A 22,039-nucleotide genomic window follows, 5' to 3' on the forward strand; every position below is an offset into this window, starting at 1 on the left:
TGCTGTGTTCTAATAGGCTTAAAAATTCTTATAACTATTCTTCTGGTGATTTTACAGCTTTGTTTTTTGAAATTCGAAGGAAGTAAATGTATTTCACGTGAATTTTTTGCGGGCTTTCGATTGGCGCTAAATTTGAACTGATGAAATAATTATTACGGACAGAAAGAGCCATTTTATGCCATTTTCGGGACCTAAAATTAAATTTCGAACAGTTCGTTTTTTTTTTTTTTTTTTTTTTGGCATTTGAAAATCTCCCTACGTTCCTTTTCGAGTGTCCAAATTTCTCCATGCCAAATTTGGTCGAGATTCGACGTAAACTGTGGATTTTCAACTCCGCCTCCGACTCCGCAACCCTGGTGTAATAAATCAAGACATTGAGTTACAAAAACTAAGAAAACTGAACAATAATAGCCTTGAAAGAGTAACAAGTTTAGTTCTTTTTGACGTCACGAAATTAAAAATGGACAATCGTGTAATTGCGAAATTTCTTCTTAGTGTTTTAAAAAGACAACTGGGTCTGTGTGTGGTGGTAGGTGGAAAGGGGAGGGGTGTTACAATTTGCTGCGTGTTGCTGAGAAAAACCTAGTCATATTTTTCTGGAGGGGGTTCTTGTAACGCAAAGGCAAGTTATTTTCTTCTGGGTCTAGCTCGTTGTTGATACTTTACACAGACGATGATAAAACCGGGCTCCAGAGAACATAAAAATGCGAACGTGATCGTAATCTTTGCAGGTTCCTTCCTATTTCGAACACGTTGCTAACGGCGAGAATGAAAAGAAATTTAAATTTTTGCAGTAATAATATTTAATTAGACAAATTGCAGAAGGAATATATATATATATATATATATATATATATATATATATATATATATATATATATATATATATATATATATATATATATATATATATATATATATGAATACAAAAGAGAAGCCGTGCTTATTTCGAGATTTTTTTCTTTTAATGAAGTGAAAATAATACAAAGAACCAATAATAAATAGTACATGTATGTACTCAGGTCAGTTACAAAATAATTTCTGTCCTGAAACGGACCTTTCGCTAGTTTTGCAATTTAACGTCTCTGAAATTCAAATTAATTTGTAATCACCAGTATATGCTCACATTCTTTTCGATACTGTACGGAGTAAATATTTTGACAATTTTAAATTTACGGCTTTTATGCACCATGAAGATGTCAAAAAAAAAAAAAAAAAAAAAAAAAAAAATCTTCTAAGGGTAGATGTTTAACAAAAGAGTTGCTATTTCAGCTCTTTGAAGAGAAATGCAATGACTCCACCTTTATCTTACATTTAAAATAAAGGCATGTAAATTTTTTCCCCTTCACGCATAACCACTCAAAAAATATATTTCTTTCTTTCTGAGAAATATTTAAAAATTGGTCTTTTGAATAATTCAAGAATCGTTTCGTCATTTCTTTTGACCAAATTTGTGGGAGTATAGCATGAAGTAGCAACAATCCATCCTATTGGGACCGTTTTTGCATATCTTGGAGACGTACCAAGATGTTAAGAAGACCTTTTTCATACTAAATTTTGTTCCAGATCAAACGAAATGGAGGAATAAAATGTAAACAACACTTATTTTTTAGAAGAACTTGATGAAAAATTGCTCTCAATAGACGGATAATGCTCGCTTTCATGTTATGCATGTATAATATTTTAAAAATTGTGTTTAAAAAGGTTTCCATTTATAACGAAAAAAATATAAACTGTGTATTTACGTTCTTGTTCTAATGGAGACTAAATGAGTCAAATTTGTCCAATATGAAATTAATGTACTTTCGTTATAATATCCATTGTAAAAAATGTCAACTCTTCTTATAGGGGCGAAATTTTCCGTGAAAAGACGTTCTCCAAAAAAATCTTTTGCGGCAGTTTAAACTAACTGAATGTTAAACATTTTCGAATTTGATAAGATAAAAAAGTTAAAATTTATTCCTAACATTAAATAGCAATGCATTGCTTTTACCTACTATCTATTACAGCTAAATGTAATGCAATTAACAAGCTTTATTTCTCAGGACCATGAAGCTGTTTAGTTTATATTTTTTAAAATTAATTTTTGTGTATTAGCATATAGCTCTGTGTTTCACGCGAATTTGCTTTTTCCGAATAACCATATCAATATTACTCATGCAATAAACACTACATATTTTTAAAAAAGCGTCTTCATTCTTTTTTATTAGACTTGTTCTGTAGTAGACGAATAAAACAAGGTTTAATTATTGGCAAAAGCAAAAATGAATAATCGTAATTCGAAAGCTATTTGTTAATAAATTTAACAACTCAGAGAAAATTTTCATTGATTTCTTTTGTAAAATCCTCCATTGTTTTCTGGTTTAGCTGCTTGGTATTGTGAGAGGATTCATTTTTTCTGCGGGCGATAAATTTTTCAAGTCTAAGTTAATTTGATGAACAATAGCGATATCATTAACAGTTCAAAAACATCAAGAATGGGATGCGTTTGTATTAAAAGCAGCTCTAAAAATGCCAATTAAACTTACATTTTTGTATTTTTTTTTTTAAAGTGATAGTTTATTCGGAAGGGACTCTCCTCTTGTGCACTCTTGTTTTCAGATATTAGTAGAGCTATGTGGTCTCAAAATCGAATTTTTGCTTATATTCTAAGAGTCTGAATAATATCAGGTAGTACACTTCGTTTTATAAATGTTTTTTAAAATGGTTGCAAATGTTTAAGCAAAAATTATGTTACGTAACGTTACACATGCTGCCTGGGTCTGAGTTATGTTAAGGGACTAAACGTGCCTAAAATAATTTAACACTTGTTTATTTCTTACACCTTATTATATCAGGTAATTAACTTGTTATTTAGCTTTTAAAAAATAACTACATTTATTTACTTTTCAATAATTACGTTCAATCATCCACTGCGACTGAGTTACATTTCTATACTTTCTAAAAATGTTTATTAATGCAAATTGAAAATTCTTCCAAAAAATATTTTGTGATTTACTTACCTCACATCTATGACGGTGATATTTTCCATGACTTCTAATCGCCCTTTAAACATAAGGGAAAGCTGAAAAGAGACATTTAAAATGTGTTAATTTGTTATGCCTTTTTAAAAAGGGAACATTTTAAATATTCGTACTAACAATACGATTTTGGTGGTTGAATAGACGATAGAGAGACAGCAGAAAGTATTAAAATGCTGTCAATAAGGTCTGTTTTTCTTTGAGCAAGCAATTTGTTTTAAGAAGATGTAGATAAAATAAATTTCTTCAGACAAGAAGCAACATTTGTTGTTCTGATATTAATCGGAAATCTGCCATTGGTTTATTTTTCTGAAACGCAATTAAAACTATTCTGAAGTGTCAAGGAACCGTGTCATACGTTTTTTTTTTCAATGTAGTCAACTTTTAAAAGAAATATTACACAAAATCACAGCCATCATCCAATAATAAAAAATGCAGTTGAAAAAAAAAGTCTCCCAATGCAAAAAACTAGGCATTTAACGCAATTCCGACGTTGCATGAATTGACATATTATTTCAGTATAACATGTTGCTTTTTGAACTTTTAAAATATACTTATTGAGAAATTTAGCTGCTTATTTACAGAACATATAGATTGGGTAAGAAAAAAGTATTCTTTAGAAGACCTCATTGTTAAACTCAAATGAGCTCACCAATTCTTGTTTAGGTCATTTCATCTATGATTGAGAGATTCTGATTGAATATAAGTGGGACAAATCAGATTTTTAATTGACGTAAAGGAATGTTTTCATCTGAGGTAAAAACTAACAGATTAAATGATGAATTTCAGTGCTGATGACATTCGTGTTTATTGGTTTTGTGCCAAGTAAGTCAAGGTAGGGCACGTCTATATATCTAAGATGTCAGTATAGAAAACTCACAGAAAGAAATTTAAAACAAACATTGTTTTTGAAAGACTGCTTTGCAATTGAAGATGACGTGTCAAGCAAAGTATTTTGTTGATCAATCATAGTATTGACACACATAAGAAGTGAAACTTAGAAAAAGTGGTCGTTTATATATAAATCTCTGCCGAAGAAACTGTTACATAAATGGTGTCGAAACTTTTGAATCTTTTATTGTAAGGTTGAAAACTCCATAATTGAGTGGAAGATTAGGAGAGTTGTAAAAGCTACGGTTACAATAATGAATTCTGAAACTCGCAGGTGACAGCATTTGTTTTTTTTTTACATTAAAATGTGATCTTTAAACGAGTGGCAATCGAAATTTCAGCCCGAAAAACTCCGACTTCAGCAACACTTAATGCGAAAAAAAGTGAAAATGGCAAAGGAATCTAATTGCAATTTGAATGAAAAATTAAAAGCAAAAGAAAGTCAGTTCAATTGAAACCTGCTCAATCCAAATCAGTTTTATTTCTAAATAATAATTACACAATGTTCTTAGTTAAAAAAAGAAAACTAAAATTAAATCGCACACCGAATGTGTTTCGAAGGAAAAAAAACCCTGAAAAATTAAGGATCCAGAGTGACAAAAGTACTTTTATCTCTCCCGATACTTTTAAAAAATGGATTTGCGCTGGTTTTAAGGAAGAACGCTTTAATTTATGTATGTAATTGCTTTGTTCATTGATGCAATGTTTTTTTCTTTTTTTTTTTTTTTTTCACTTGAGTAGAAGAACGTCATAAAACATAAATTTCATACGAAAATTCACTGAAACACATGATTGACTCTGTATAACTCAGAACAAATATTTAAAGTTCTTATTTTTTTTAAAATTAATAACTCCACATTTATTAGATAAAATAATTGAAAAATATTACGACTATTGCTAATAATAGTATTAGTAATATGAAACATAATAACATTGCTGTTAATAATAATAATAAAAAAAACCTGTTATGAATTACAAAAGATTAATGACAAAAATGAAAATAAAAAATACTGACCGAATGTTCCATTTCTTTCTTGAATGATTCCATTTTCTTTCTATCCAATATAAAAGTGTTTACTTTTGGGTTTGTCAGTTTCAGCGAAATAACAAAACGCATTCTTCCTAAAAATAATAAAAAACAATTTTTAATATTGCGCTTAAAATATTATTTTAAAATATATTATAGAAATGTGACTTCTAGTTAATATATATAAAATTTTTGAATGGCCTAAAAAATTTATCCAAAATTTAGAGAATAACTTAAGAAAAAAAGTGCTGCAAACAAAAGCATATTCCTTTTTTTTTTTTTTTTTGCATAGAGTTTGGCGACCAATTTTTATAATTTGTCCATTCATCTTATGATCATTAAAGCGATTGTCTCAATAATTTGAAAGTTGACTCCTTGACGGAACCTTGTAACCTCTTTGACTACTTGATTTTCATTGGTATTTCATAAGATTAATCAACTAATTTTTTGTTTTTTGCGTTTGAGAATAAATGTAATGTCCGTAATCTGCAAAAGGTTAGCATTTTTTTTTCTCTTGCAAAGCGATGTAGAAACAGCGTTACCTAACTAGACTTTTGTAGAATAGACTTTTCACACCTATAAATCTCTATACAGTCGGATCCCGACTTACGCGAGGGATGCGTTCCAAGATCCCTCGCGCAAGTCGGAATTTCGCGTTGTGGAACAACGTATGTTTAGAAATTTTTTATAAGCAGACCCAATTATTTCAGACTTGTGTTAACACCCCTCAAATTGTTTCAAACCATTTCTTATTTATATATTACCGTATGTTTTATAAAGAACTGACTTTTTACTGCATTTTAGAAAAAGCGTTACTATTTAACATGATAACTCTGTTATGAAGCACAAAATCAATGATCAATAAGATACACGTAGTTAAACAGTAGGGTACTTACAGAAAGAAAATTACTGCATTATAATGGCACTGAACAGTGGATATCGTAATTTTAATTATAATTTTAAAAATTATGAAGTTTATGCAGTGTGGAAATACCAGTATTTCTGGCCTGGCTTCCATTTTCATGATGTTTGTATTTTTCTCAGACACTATGTGAGCTTCATTATTAAAACTAAGTTCTGAACTTTTGCGAATTTCCTTTTCTTGAACTTTAATTGTACGCATCGAAGATTAACTCATACCTAATTGTCGTGCTACCTTCGAGGCACTTTATGATTGTTCAAGTATCGAGAATCTTTACCTTTTCTTGCATTGTCAGAAACTTTCTGTTTTTCTTTCCACTTTTGCTAAGTTTAGATGAAAGTCTTCGTTTGGAAACCCTTCAGTTTTATCAACGTTCATAAGAAGGAAAAAAAAAACGTTAAGAATCGGAGCGGTAATTTGTATAAACGAAAGCAAAGCGTTGTTTAGACTAATACAGTGTGTGAACTTCTGCTGTCAGTGATGCTAAAGGGATGAAAGTCCACTCACGAAACCAATATTTAGTGTCAACGAAGCCCATTCTAATGCTCCGCCGCTCCTTTCCAAAAAATTTCATGTTGCAAGCGAGTAATTTGCGTCAGCAATAAAAAATTCATTAATCATGAAAAACTCGCGTTATAGCCATTTCGCGCAAGTCGGATCGCGTTGTAGCGGAATCCGACTGTAACTCCATTAGTTTTCAACTTCCAGACTTGTCAGTGTTGTAAAACAATGGTTGATTACGAGATGTATTGACTCAGCTAAAATGTAATTCCACATTAAATTGACGGTATGCGAGGCCAAACTTTTCCATTTATGTAAAAGGTTTATATACCATCGCCGCACGTGATTCTCTCTATCGGAGAGCGATGAAAGTAATCGGAAGTGCAAGATTTAATTTTTAATTTAAATAATTAAGATCAGTAAAATAAGCATTAATAAAACAGAATAGGTTTTTTGATCTTTACAATTTTAAGCTGAAGAAAAAATTCAAGATGTTGTCCCAAAACTTTCAGAAGAAAAAAAAAAACTAATTTCAGATGTAGGACTTATAGTCTTTGGTATCTCGAAAAAAAATGACTTTTGTTTAGAAAATTTCCGAAAAAAATTTAATTTAAAAAGTACCAAATAAAATAATTTCCAACCATCAGAATTCTTTTAAAACTCAAGCTTCGAGCAATAGAGCAATAATCTCGGGTTACATGTTATGACTGCAAGTGGGATCGATTCGTCTGGACACGGCACGAAACCAGATTTAATCTTTCATAAGTAAAAATAAAGTTCGTTTTTCTTCTGCTGGTTTTATTATATTGCCAACTAAAAAAAATTTCATAGACAGTTATTAGGTTAAATAATTTTAAACTTTCATAACAAACACGTTGTACCTCTTAGAAATACAAAAGATATAAAAAACTAGCAGAATGCACTACTAAATGCAGTTTAATACGTAACTTTCCGTTAGAGGTATATAAACGTATTTCCTTTTTTTCTGTAAGTTTCAGCATTTAATAGTGAAATTCAATCTGAAATTCAATCATATCCTACATTTTTATATTTCTGAGCAATCACTTCAAGTACAAAAATGATGTTAGTTAAAAAAAAAATACCCCTCTATATTTATTGTCCTTTACGCAAAAAAGAAAAACCATATTGATTTACTTTTTTTATATAGCATTTAAAACTATTGAACTGTTTAAGCATAGTAAAAGACTGATATTTTTTTCTTAATCTCTCTCTCTTTTCTGAAGTTCAAGTTTATCAATTAGCGTCCCTGCATCTTTTTTTTTTCTTTTAATTTCTTCCATTTTTAGTAACACGCCGTGTTTGAAGGAAAAAAAAAACATGTTTTGAAGCATAATCATTTAATAGATGCTTGTTAGTCAGTCTTTTTATCACACGATAAATCATGTTTAATTGGGTCATTAACGCAATTTAAAGTTACTTCTCGTGTTTCGACGGTGTAAGTAATTAACGCTTAAAAACACTATTTAATTGCATGCAAAGCTGAAAATCTTTTAATGATTTTTTAAGTGCACACATCCAACTTTATGAAAGTTTTTAAATTCACCTTCAGTTAATTTTTGTGAAATAAGAAAAGAATAAAGAACAGAACTACGTGCCTGGAAATTCATAATTTTCCAACGTTATAATTTAAAATTTATGATGCACTCACATATCACGTAAAGTCCTTTGGACACGGTTTCTAAATGTCCAATTGGGTTGTTTCCGAAATTTTAAAAGCGTTTTGTCTGAAAGAGCATGCTCAAAAACACAGGATTTAACCATTTTTTGAATAATTTGACAATTTAATATTTTTTAGCATTTATTTTAATCGGTCCACAGATTCAATCTCGTTCTCTACGCTTCTGCACATGACACCATAAGTGATAAAATGCTATTAGCCAATGCACTGATGCCATTAGCGCAAAGCGCAATATTTAATTCGCTATTTTACTCATATGTACTGGCAACGATATGGTTGATAGGAATCGTAGGGCGTAATATTTAATTCGCGTCTTAATTTTCATAATCTGAAAACGCGGTAGACAGCAAGCGTAAGCATTGAGCGCGCCAGTGGAGTAGAGCTCCAAAGTTCATCATTTGTGACGTCATAAAGACCACGCCTTATTTCCAAAATTGGATATTTTTAAAAAATAAGTAAAAATTTAACTTTGGGAAAATGAAAGCTTTCTTTTTTCCCTCGCTCCAGGTTTTTTTTTTCGCTCATTCTAACAATTTTGTGACTAAAAGTTTTATTTTTGACTGAAGGAACGAACCCCATTGTTAGAGTTTGAAATTTGGACATTTTCGTTGTCAGCTTAAGCATAATAGCTTTTGAATTCATTGTCTGTGCATTTCTACAGGAGTGACTAATAGAAAATTTCCAAAGTACCAAAATTAAAGCAAGCAAAAATTCATTTTTTTTTCTAGTTCCTAACATGTTTCTTTCATCCTAAGTATCCCTATATTTTTTGTTTACATTAAATAGTTATAAAAAATACCTTTTTATTCAAAATAAGAAACGCTTTAAAAAGATCTGCACGGTTAAAAATAATTTAATAAAATCTTTTTTTTTTTTTGAAAATTTCCCATAAATTTTAGTAGGCGTAATATCTGTACCACAGAACCAGACTAGCGTAAGTCACATTGTTGCTACTTTTCAGGAGAGCGAAAAAACTTTCGTCTGGTGCGTACAAAGGAAGAGACTCGCACTCGTTATATGGTCGTAAATAGTTACAAAAGAATTTCTTTCATTGAATTACGTTGTGATGACTCGATGCAGAATACTATTTTATTTTTAAAACCGTAATAACCTGCAAATTGTCATTTTTGGAGTTGCGTTAGTTTGGCTCAGAGGTAGATATTATACAGGGTTGTCCAAATTAAAAATCCCCATTCAGAGGCCTGTGCAGGATGTTCTATGGGTCATAATGTGATGAAATTTTGGAAACAGACACTCCAGATCATGCGCTCGTGATTTATTTAAAAAAAAGTACTAAAAGTTGCCGATAGATGTCGCTGTAATACAAGTAATTGGGAAATTTGCATATTTCAACAACGTGATTTGCAGAAATAAAGCTTCTGCGCAACGTATGCAAAAGATGAGCCCTACAAAAGTGGAAGGTGGAAGACAGGCGCTGCACAGGCAGTTATTTTCAACCTCGCTGGTACACAATGGTGACTTTGAAAGACAAAGCTCTATTGGTCAAACTTTTTTACCAGAATGACGAGAACTCATGTGCTGCTTTAAGAGCATTCCGTCGGCTGAAGAACATGCGCCGAGGACCGATGTCACCACGCGCTTTAAGAGAGATGATGAGGAAGTTCGAAAGATCTGGACAACTGGGAAATTTGCCAGGTAGACGCCATGCTGTGAATTCTGCACGCGTAGAAGACGTTGCTTTGGCGGTCGTGGTTACCCCTAGACAATCTCCACATGGTGTTGTCAGTGGGCCACGTGTTTCTCGTGCTGTGGATATGCCCTATACGACCATCTGGAGTGTGATGCATCGAATCCTACGCTATTTTCCTTACAAAATCCATAGTCTTCATCAGCTGTCGGACGGGGACCCTGTGGTTTGGGAAACATTTGCGCTGCAGTTCCTTGCTAGAATGGAAGTCGATGCTGCTTGGCCGTGGAATATCCTTTGGACGGATGAGGCCCATTTTCACCTGAATGCTCAAGTGAATGCGGGGGGCATTTGGGCAAGTGAAAACCCGCGAGCAATGCATCAAGTGCCCTTGCACCCTGCAAAGGTTACGGTATGGTGCGGTTTCACTGCAACATTCATCATTGGGCCTTATTTTTTTGAAGAGGTGACTCCAAGAGGATTCGAAACCTGCTCTGTCACAGGAAGACGATATCAGGACATGTTGACAACGTTTGTGATTCCCGAACTGCAACAACGTGGCCACCTCCAGGACACGATATTTATTCAGGATGGTGCACAGGTGTTACGGGCAACTTTCACTGATGCACGTGTGATCAGCCGCTGTTTCCCAACAGCTTGGCCTCCTCGCTCGCCTGATCTCACCCCATGAGACTTTTGGTTACGGGGATTTTTAAAAGATCAAGTCTACCGAGAAAATCTAGCAACCTTGGCAGATCTGAAAGATTCAATTATTCAGAATGTGCGTGGTATTAATGTGCACTTATTGAGTCCGCTGTGGAACACACTGATTTACGGATGGAAAAAGTTGTGGAGAACCACGGCAGACATATAGAACATCTATAGAATGTCTTGTTGATCTGCAACGCCAACTATCGGCAACTTCAGGTACTATTTTTTTTTTTAAATAAATCACGAGCGCATGATCTGAATTGTCTGTTTCCAAAATTTCATCACATTATGACCCATAGAACATCCTGCACAGGCCTCTGAGTTGGGGAACTTTAATTTGGACAACCCTGTACTTAAAAGATATATTTATATATTGCAAATCTAATTTTATACCCTGCTTGGAAGTTAATCACGTAACTCTTACAGATTTTCACGTGACCCACGGGTATGCATACAACTGGTTGAGACTGGATGCTTTGAACCATTTACTAGTTGAGTCACGTCTTTTAAACCAGATAAGTGCAGTTATCAACAATTTGAGACATATTCTTTAGAGTTTAGAGACAGTTTTAGAGCTGATTCTATTAAGACTAATTGGTTGTGCTGTAAAGGCACGCACACTAATAGTAAGCAGATTTTAAATTCTTTCGTTTTTATCGGAATTAATAACAATCGCATTGAATTATATTGAAATGGATTGCATTTTAAATACAATTTACCTTAAGTTACTTTTATGTTATTTATGAAAAAAATAGTATTACCTTTTTGATATGATTTAGAAAAAGTCGGTATATAATTTAATTTTTAACGGGCAAGCTGTTTTACCTGTGGAGAAAGGAAAAAAAAAAACACACCATTCCCATAAATGATCAGGAGTAGCATTGTAATGTAAAGATAAGTTACTTGAATTAAAGCAGAACACGTACTAAAAGACCAATTTATCAAAAAGCGGAATTTTTGTTAAAAATTTCAGCAAACACAACATTTACTTCATTCAATATTTGTCAATAGCGATGAGTTTATTCAAAATTCTTTGCTGCTAAATCATTGAATTTCAATCAATTGAAACGTTTTTATCAAAGGCTGATTTTTGACAAAAATAAAGTCATACATTTCTGAAAATTTGTGTCACGATACCGAACTATTAGCTCTTTATATATATCAGTAAGTATTTATTTATATCAAAAACTTTTCTAAAATAAGAAATTGAGTTCAAAATACTAGGTAAATATCAAAGGGATATTTTCTGGGTTCCTGTTTTACGAGTTGAAAGCTGTATTGAATTCAAACTGAGTTTACCTTTAAATGAAATAAATTTACATACTATGACAAGTTTTTGGAAGTAAAGAAAAAGGATTTTTATAGCTTTTCTCAATCATTTTGCTAATTTTGCATTCATAATATAGGAATAAATTTCTTTTCAAGCGCTGTATAAAAATTACGATGAATATTTAAAATTTCTACTAGATTTTTAGTATTCCTCAATTCATTTGATTATAAAAACTAATATATAATATTTAATCTAAAAGCAGCACACTTGACCTATGAAATTACTGCTTCAAAAATGTTCATAGCTTCTATATTAAATTTTGTAAGACATATTTCGATTTCTTTTTCTTACAATTATTACCTTCAACTTTATTTGCATGTTTTCTTCCTTACTGATATTTTTCTATGATGGTAACAGATTCGGTTCATTAAACATTTTCTGTTAAAGTGGTATTTTTTCTGATTTAATAATTAGTAATGTATTTTAAAGGATTAATACAACGAATCCTAGTTTTGCTTTCTGCGCTGAAATTTAGCCCAACAACTTTCAGCTTTTTTATAAGCTTAAATATCTGTACCACATCCTCTTTTACTTTCCATAGCTTAAGAATATACATTTTAAGCATTCTAAGCCTGGAGTTATTGTCTAAATTTGAAGGTACATTTACTAAACTAGTATTCGTCATTTGAATCCTTTCCAATAAATTAATATCTTTCTCAGATAAAGGAGGCCACAAATTAACTGCACTCTCTAATTAGATTTTATCTAACTTCTCCAAGGATGTAAAAGAACTTACTCAGACTTATATAGAATAGAAAAAAAAATATAACGTGATTCCAAGTCCGAAAGGCAATGTGAGTTTATCCGATTGTATTCTCAGTTGAATACTTGATGCATTTGAGCTATAAACTGATTGCTGTGTTAATAAGTTAGTCATTAATTTTATTCTGTTTATTTCAAGAAACAAATTTGGACGAATTAACCGAAAGCTATGAATTTAAAACATTAATTGAATGGTAAATTGATCCAAAACACTACATGTTTAGGCAACACTAAACTGCATCCTAAAACTGCCAACTTGTTTCAGTAATGTCCGAGTTTTGAACCATAATAAGTGCAGGTTTTATTTTCAAATAAATGTCACATCGATTGTACGTATTGTTATTATGTACTCAATTTATTAGTAATTTAGTAACAATTATATTTTAATTTTAATTCATGTAATTCGATATCATATTATTAGTTACACTAAGAGCCTAAAATGCAATAAGTTTCTTTGTATCGTTTTATATTCTTGTATGCGCTCCAGAATCTTTGAGATAATCGTAAGACGGTTTATTTCACGGGTAATTGAGTCCTTAGATCTTTTTCTTACCTCATTGCAAGGTACAACTTGATCGTAAAATTTATTTCTTCTTCTTCCAAATCGTTTCGATTGCGGGTAAAAAGAACCTCGATAAAATTAGATTGCAGACTCTAGGGTTAACTTTAAAGCGCTCTTAACACACCTTTCTGGAGATAAAAAAAAATCCGTTCAGCAGATTAAGCCGTGCTCTTTTTAGGTTTCTCGAAGCGAAGAAGGATCTAGTCGGTGCAAATGTTATTATTGAAACCTTATCTATTGGGTTTGAGGTGTCGTATGCATAATCGTGATTCATTTTTTTTTGTTTTAGCTGTCTGGAAATTTAGAAGTATAAGTCGCAAAATATTTTTTAATTATAATGAAATTAATAAATTATACTTGTGATAAGCAGTATGGAGAAAGAGGGTTAAAATACTCATTGCCAATGTTACGCTTGTGATAAAATAGTTTCGAGAAAACTTTTAGGACTCAATTCAATGCTATTAGGTTTATCCGCTTCTTTAATGTATTATTTTAAATTTAATTACACAGGGAAAAACGTTTTTTAAATTGGTTGCTCATGATGATACTGCTTTTTACCCAACTGAGTTGATATGCTAGTTCATATTGTGGATAATGCTTCAGATTAAACATGTATTTAAGTGTGCATGGAAGTGTATATTGCTTAAAAGTCATACGAACTAGTACACACGTTGTACTAAAGCTTTTTATAAAAAAACATGTTTAAAAAAAGTAAGTATAGGCTTGAGTCGAGAGGAGCGAGACAGTTGCATTTTGCCTGTAAAGTAAAATTTGAAAAACTATTTCCTGCTCGTAGCAGATTTGGTTCTAATCAGCTGCATCTACCGGACAAACTAGGAAATTTTCTTTGACATTTCATTGCGGCACATAAAAAAACTGTCTTCCCGACACTCCCCTACGGTAGCATAATTATACAAACTAGTGTTATTACATTTAATTTGTAAATAAAAAGAAATATTTAATGTTCTTTAACAGTGCCAGGTGAAAGTTATTAAACAGCTAGGTTGGTTTTTGTGAGCATTTTTTTATTTAAACCGATGCAGATTTTCTCACGATTCATAGCATTACAAATGTCAGATTGCAGTTGAACAAATAAAAAAGTACTTGTAAAAATGTTTCATGCATCTCAAACGTAATTAAAAAAGATTTTTTACGTGTAGGTAGTAACAGGTATGATATAAACCACGTGTTAATGCGCGTTAAATAAATACATCGCTTACTTTCCTCGGCACGGCAGATGTTATCACCATCAGCTGATTTCTCAAGGCATGTCACGTTGCAAGAGGGACCTGCGCAATCATCTAGAAAAATAAAACAAGGATTGTTTTGTCAGTGGTTTGTTTCAAAGGGAAATTCAAATGATTAATACATATAAAAGAAAAGCGAGATCTCATTCTATTTGAAGCTACATTAATATCGTTTGCATGAGAGTTTTTCAAACCCTATGTTCCTTCCGTTCAAGCAATTGCAATGACAGTAAAGTAGGTTAGCCAGGTTGAAAATAGAGAGAGAGAACGATAATATATGAACGTTCTTACAAACATTGTAAAGGTAGGGGTGGTGTCAAATTGCAGTTTTAGAGTTTAGATATGGGTGTGGGTCAAACTTTCGAAATAGAAATCCCTTAAATACAGCTTTAGGCAATATTTGGTCAATTAAAAAGGGTGCCATGGCCCCCACAAGCCACCTCTGATCCCTCACCTGAGTTTTGCAAAAGCAAACAAACAAATAAAAGATAAAGAAGAGAGCATGTAGGGTATATTTTTTGATTTGATGCATTTTTGAGGGAAACAACTTGGGGCTAGCTGGTGCACATGAAAGGGCAGGGTGGTTTCAGTATTTGAAACAACTCTGATCTTTCACGTGGCCTTTTTAATAAGACATTGAATATTATCTTTATATCCAAATTTTACTAAAGACAAGAAGGGATGAGGTGCTCAACATTTATTGCACACATTTCTTAATATATTTTAATGCGCAAAAGGAGGAGAAATAATTTTTTTCTTGAATCTGAACGATACTTGCAGACGGAAAGGAAATAAACCTTCTTTTTGAGAAAAGTAGTTTTACAGGGTTTTGAAACTGTCCAGAATATCTTTGATATGCAGAGATATATTTATTACATTGAGTGCAAATTTATGGAAATATATAAATTTATTGTCAATACTGAGGGATTTATGGTTTAATACTATGTGTTTGAAGGAAATAGAGTAAAACCCTGATTTTAAGTTCCTAAAAGGAACTGGGTTTAAAAACGCTAAATACGGGAAATACATAGCAGCAAAATTAAATGATGTTGCCCGATAAAAAATCGTCAAATGCGGGAAAATCGTAGAATCGGGGAACGTAAAATCCGGGTTTCACTCTAAGGGAAATATAATTTGCGGATATTTTTAAAAGCATGTCCAGAAGGATATAAGATCTAGATAGAGCAAAAAAAGAAGTAACAACAAGATAAAATCATATTTGAAAAGTATTTTCTTCTAAATCACACACTTTTCTTGACAGTCGTTTTAAAACCAATTTTTCATTTCTAAAATTCAAGCGAATGGACTTTCAAATAAAAAAATACAGAGCAAAAAGCTACAATTCTGACGAATAGAGAAAGGACAAAAAAAAAAGAACTTGTACTTTCAGTCGAGCAGACGAAATGCTTGCGTCATACTGAAATAGAAATATACTAGAAAGTATGAAGAAAAGAAAAATACCGAAGAACTAAAGTGATTTATCGATACATAATGACGAAAAAAATAGTTGACAGCTGACCCATTTTTAAATTGATTTTTTTTTTCATTTTCATCCTTCTATTTTCTCACTGCATTTTTTTTCTCCTCCAAGATTGTTTGCATCGTTAAAAGTTTCACTTTGCTCGAGACGTAAATAATGATCTTAAAATGATTATTTTATGTTTCATCGATTTACCTTTTAAAAATAAACATATGAATTCGCTTACTTTGCAAATTATTTTCTTAGTTTTTTTTCAAACGCAATAGTTTAGGAAAGTATCTGAAAAAAATTGAAAATAGATTTGTCTTTTAATGGTTCTTGTTGCCATTTTCAAAGTGTTTGCTTAGTTTTAAAGATTGCTTTTCGAGAAAATATTAATGATATTTTTATTCAAAGTTAACATTTTTGCAAAACTTCGGGCCTTTCATTTAATATTTAAAATAAAAGTACACCCCTGCGATTTTAATAATAGTTTGTAGTATAAAAGGTAAAATGATGTGAAAAATAATGTTCCAAAAGGATTGAGTGCCTATAATTTAAGTAAAGCGGTATTAAAAATATGCCATTGATAACGTGATTCTATAGTTATAACAGCGTTTTGAAAACTTTATTTTTAGACATAAAAACCAGGAACGAATAATTTTGTTCAATTCTCATATAAGCAAAGCTGCACTATCGCTCAGAAATTTTCAATTAAATGTTTACTCTTTGGATACATTTATAAAAAACGCAATATACACAAGAAAGGTATAAGGAACGTAATACATTTCAAAACATATGTGATAATTATTGATAATAGGCTCGTTTCCAAAATTTTAAAAGTATTTTTTTGAAAGAGCATGCTTAAAAACATAGGATCTGACCATTTTTTGATAAATTTGTTTAAGTTTAATATTTTTAAAAAATTACTTAAATCGGAGCGCTTTCATTGTTTACGGCTTCTACCGATGACATCACAAATGATGAAATGCCATTCAGTGTTGCCACTCACAGTGCAAAATATTTAATTCGCATCTTTACTCAAGTGTATTAGCAACGATAGGGTTGATAGCAAGCGTAGAGCGCAATTTTAATTCGCTGCTTGATTATCATAACGTGGAAACGTAGTAGAAAGATGCGACAAAGTGCATCATTTGTGACGTCATGAAGATCACGCCTTGTTTGAAAAATCGGACATTAAAAAAAATAATTTAAAAAAACCTGTTGGGAAAATGAAAGTATTTTCTATGTCCATGTTATTTTTTTGCTCGTTCTATCCATTTCAATGACTAAAAGTAGTACTTTTGACTGAAGGAAACCACCCCATTAATTTGACGTTAGATAAAAGGAAGGAAAAATATTAGTAGTATTTTATAAATGAGTCTTTTAATTTAGTATGTGTTGCTCTCCAAGATCAGAACATGAATGATATACCTACTATACGTATATATTCTAAAAATATCTATTATAAAGAGTCGTTTGGCGCAGCATAGTTCTCAAGGGCTCTTGCGTCATTAAAATCAAATAAACCAACCATCCAATCCTTTTGCATGAAAATACCGCCGTTTAACTGACACTCTAAGTAAACTCAATATATTAATAATGATATTTCTGACACATATTGATACAGGCAGCCAATTATTGAGTTACTGCACTCTTTGATTACACATGTGTGCGATGAAATTGCCACCTCCGAAGTTTGAATATTTTAGGGTATTTTTAGTACTGTAAATTGAAAGTTCAAAAATTTATATGAAGTACCACATTTTAATTTAATTTATTAAACTTAAAGCATAATTTTCGCATGCCCAAATTGAATTTATATGTCTGCAATACTTATTCATCAGAGTTTTATAATATAATTTATTGAAAACCCAATGCTCTTAATGTGTTTATAGTAAATATCGAGGGCACGAGATGGTTCTTTTCTGATACTTTTCAGTAGTTACGTAAACAAGACAAACTAAAGTAAAAACACTCTAATGCCATATACAGTAGGCGCCGCTTAATGTGATCACGGTTTATTTTATCATTCGCTTAATGTTATCAGAATCACAAAGTCCCGGAACAATTGTATGTTAACACACGTTAAAAAAGTCGAATATTGTAATCAGCGTCTTCGTTTATTATTATCACTTTTCCATAAACTTTCAATTTTTTCCCCGTTTTTGTTCCTCAATTAACAGAAATACATAGGCAAACCCTGACGAGACTAACTTTCTGTGTAGCATTTTGTGGTTTTCAATAGCAGTTCAAAATTTTTCTAAGAATGAAGCTACAGAAAGTCCCCTCCCCCCCCCCCCCCCAGTGACCACAGACTCCCCCTAAGAAAACTTTCTTTTGCACCAAAATTCAGTTGCCATCTTGCAGGCATTGATGTAGGACCTAAATTGTTGCCATTACTTTGTAAACTATTAAAGAACTGTATCGAGATTGAAAACAAAGCGAAGTTAAATTAAAATTTAAACAACAAGCAAAACCATGCTGGAAAAGAACGAAAGCGTTTAAACTCGCAGGGTAGTGTTATGAATCTGTAATACCACAGGCAAACATTGTAACCGTTACATTTCTCATTAATGATTATATGAAATAATTCCTATGCCGAGCAATAGAGAAATAACCTAAGTTATATTTTTGCATGTTAAGCAGTTATTGACTGATATTATTAAAGAAAAAACCTGTTGTATAAATCATAAGTTGCATATCATTGCAAGTTAGAAGTTAACCAAATGCATGTCTAAAAACCTAAGCTGAAAAATTACGCTTCAAATATGAACAAAACTTAAACTTAAAATCTTAACTTTCATTTTTCTTAAACAAAATATTTTTAACGGCAAGGCAAGAACTAATCCGTGTTAAATTACATGGATTACCCGAGTATTTTTTGGAAAAAAATGCCAAAAGTTAAAACAAAAATAATAAGTAAAAAAAAAAAAAAAAAACGGTCGTGTGCAGCAGGCATGTACAGAAAAACTTTCAGAAAGAATCATACAATGTGATATCTTTCACACCAACTTTTGTCCTATCTTCGGTGGTCTTGTCCATTACCTTTGCACCATTACAAAAATTTTTTTCTCTTATCAGTCAAATTGTGAAGGAAGAAGAATCTTTTACAATTGATGATTTCTTTGATTGCCCTTGACCTTTGTAGGCTAATATAATCGACTGCATTTTAAGTACGCGACCTTAGACCAAAATGTCTAGGCTGTTGCTTTGTGATGACATAAATCAAGTATATATTTTAGGATTAATTCTTATCGCTTTAAGAAATCACATGTACTTGTTAAAAATTGACTGATTGCTTCCTTAGAAAAAAGAAAGGTGTTTTAAATGACAGTAGTGAATAAAAAAGAGTCACACTTATTTTTGAATATTAGAATACGGGTTTACTGACAAGAAAACATTGCAAATGCCATAACGTCTTTTATATAACCCTATATGATTATCCTTTAACACTGTTACATTTGTCATGTTAAGAAATAGCCTTGGAATTATTTTAATGATCTATGGTAATGATTTACATGAGTTAAAATATTTATACAGTGCAATACAGCTCAAGTAAAAGATCTGAATATTTATGTGAATTGTTTTGTAACAAAAAGGTGATTGACTGCTGCTACGCAATAATAACAATTCATTGAAATAAAGTTTGGAAAATTAGTACCGGCAATAACACAACAAATAAACTCCCCGAAAAATCAACTGAAATTCAGCTACACAGAGTAAAAACACCAATATGGTTCATCTTTTGTATTTGTCGCACTCAACAAGCATGATGAAGGAAAAATAATAATATTAAACCTAAAATGAAATTCGGAGTACTGAAATTGGAACAGTTTAGTTTAAAACTTTAAACTAAACATTTTAGCAAGTTTTTTTTGGAAATCGGGAAAAGGTTTATTTGTACAGGATGACTAATATTTTTGGATACAAAAAAAAAAAAAAAAAAAAAAAAAAAAGGCGAGACGTTTAAATTTCTTAAATTATTTATTTGCACTTCAGACTCATTATATATATTTTTTGATAACCAGCGCAGTGTATATGAAGTGATTTCCGAAGTTTGCTTGCTATGCTTCCATAAGGTACAGATTCAATAAAGCGAAAACGGTTTTTCCCGTATTAAAATCACTCATAAAGAAAAGCATTTGTTCTTTAGAGGAAACTGAAAATGCACAAAATCTTCGAATATGGGAATTAAAAATGCAAATACAATATTTTTAAGGTGCGGCGGTGACAATTAACAGGAATAACAGCAAGCTATTGTTAGAAGCAGGATATTGGTTTTTAAAAGTATTGGAAAATGCTAATGACAAAGCAAGAACAAATTTAAGAAGAGGGAAGAAGGGAATGAGATATGAAGTAAATACGTTTATTTCTAGAAGTTTAAGGTGAATATGAAGATTGTAATAATTTTCCTGTAATTGTAACCTTTTCTTGTATCATTTTAGCTCTTCGTGGATTTAGTTATTTACTTTAAACTTATTCATCGCATTATTCTTTTTTAATTAAAGTTTCTACAATCTATCTTTCTTATGTTTATTCAAACCGTCAAAGAAATTACAAAATTAATTATATATATATATATTTATACATATACAGTAAAACCTGTAAAGTTGACCACATTTGTAAGTTGACCACCTGTCTACGTTGACCGCTTTTGTCAGGAACGGAACCAGCCCTATCTCATATAATGAAGGAAAACCTCTGTAACTTGACCACCTCTCTATCTTGACCACCTGTCTATCTTGACCACTAATGAACACCAAATTTGTTCTGGAGTATTGTAAAAAACCCTTTTGTAAGTTGACCACTTGGTTTATTTTTTTAAATTTTATTTAGCAAATTATTTTCTTTATTATTATTTTTTTATAGCTTTCCAAGAATATTTTTGATGTCAGACCAGCATTTCACCAACTAAATGAAATAGCAGCATAACTAAACCTCCTTTTGAGTTTGAGTAGATCATCATGGGGTTATAAATGTATATGAGAAAAAAATTTGTAATTTTTGATTAGCTATGAATTTTTAGGAACTATTAATATCAAATGAGTAACTTTTCATGAACAATAAGCAATTTTTTTGATCAATTTACTGAAATTTTAAATTTGCATGACACATTATATGTCATTCTGGGAAACTAATCTCTAAAAATATTTAAATAACATTTTAAATTATTGTTTCAAAGTAATGCTAAACAACGAAAGTGAGTTGAACAGAATAAGTGTCAATTAGTCAAAAAATGAATACATGGTGCAAGAAATGACAAAAAAAAAAAAAAATCATTACCCCCTTTATAAGTTGACCACCTAAGTACTGCACCGCAAGTGGTCAACTTACACAGGTTTCACTGTATAATTTAAAGAAGGTGGAAAATACGAAACGCATATCTTATATTTCTATTCATTTTTCAAAAATGTGGTACTCATTTTTATCCAATAAAGGTTCTATTATGCTTCTAAAAATGTACTTAATGTATAATATCATAAATATGGGAACTATTTTAAACTAATGTCTAAGCAAGAACTTTCTCGAAAACATAATTTAACTAAGAAAAGAAAACATATAAAACCCGATCGAAGTTCTATATTCAGCCGTCATTTCCAATAGCATCAAGTAATTCGTTCCCGTGTGTTTAAAGAAGTAAATGAAGTGCATCGAAAACTAATTTTCCAATTTCAAGTAGCCAAGGAAAGGAAACGATAAAAACCTTCTAATAGGGCGCGCTAGGTATTTTTTCGCTATTGATTTAAGGGATCAATACTAACCTAACTGACGCACGGAAATAGACGAATCTGGAAATGAAGAAGAAAATGACAGCCAATTTCGTCATGCTTTATAAACTAAGTTTGTTACTTTGTCGTTTCTGAACATGAAAGGAAGATATAAAGAGTTGACTTTACCAATAACGTTGCACCAGTTAACGTACTTTGCTTTCTTTAAAAAAAAAGTCTTTGAAAATACTTCCATTGTAGGAAAGTAAAAGTAGTACAATGTTACTTATATGAACTGATTCACAAGATAATATTATATGTAATTATGCCCTGAGAAGGTAAAACACAGTATCTGCATTTTTTTCGCGTTTCTGTGATTTATTGTACTTCAGCTTTCCTAAAATACCTTTATATTGAAAAATAATCCTTCAAAAATCGAAGTGAAGCATTTTAAAGTAAAATATTTATACCAGGTTATTTTCCGTTATTGTTAATTGTGCCACATTTCTAATCTTGACGAATATTTTTCACTTTATTCACTGTCACCAC

The 22,039-nt window shown here is 31.4% G+C and overlaps 1 protein-coding gene across 1 annotated transcript in view; it reads right to left on the reverse strand.

Annotated features, from left to right (window-relative positions):
• LOC129217735 (uncharacterized) overlaps positions 1 to 22,039 on the reverse strand; it is a 169,891-nt gene that overhangs the window by 83,557 nt on the left and 64,295 nt on the right. The window contains exons 3-5 of the mRNA XM_054852075.1: positions 14,294 to 14,374; positions 4,927 to 5,033; positions 3,003 to 3,064 (exon numbers count right to left, since the gene is read on the reverse strand). Of these exons, the coding sequence (XP_054708050.1) occupies positions 3,003 to 3,064; positions 4,927 to 5,033; positions 14,294 to 14,374 (250 nt within the window). The remainder of the gene's footprint in view (positions 1 to 3,002; positions 3,065 to 4,926; positions 5,034 to 14,293; positions 14,375 to 22,039) is intronic.

Source organism: Uloborus diversus, chromosome 1 (genome assembly GCF_026930045.1).
Source record: "Uloborus diversus isolate 005 chromosome 1, Udiv.v.3.1, whole genome shotgun sequence".
Classification (NCBI taxonomy): domain Eukaryota; kingdom Metazoa; phylum Arthropoda; class Arachnida; order Araneae; family Uloboridae; genus Uloborus; species Uloborus diversus.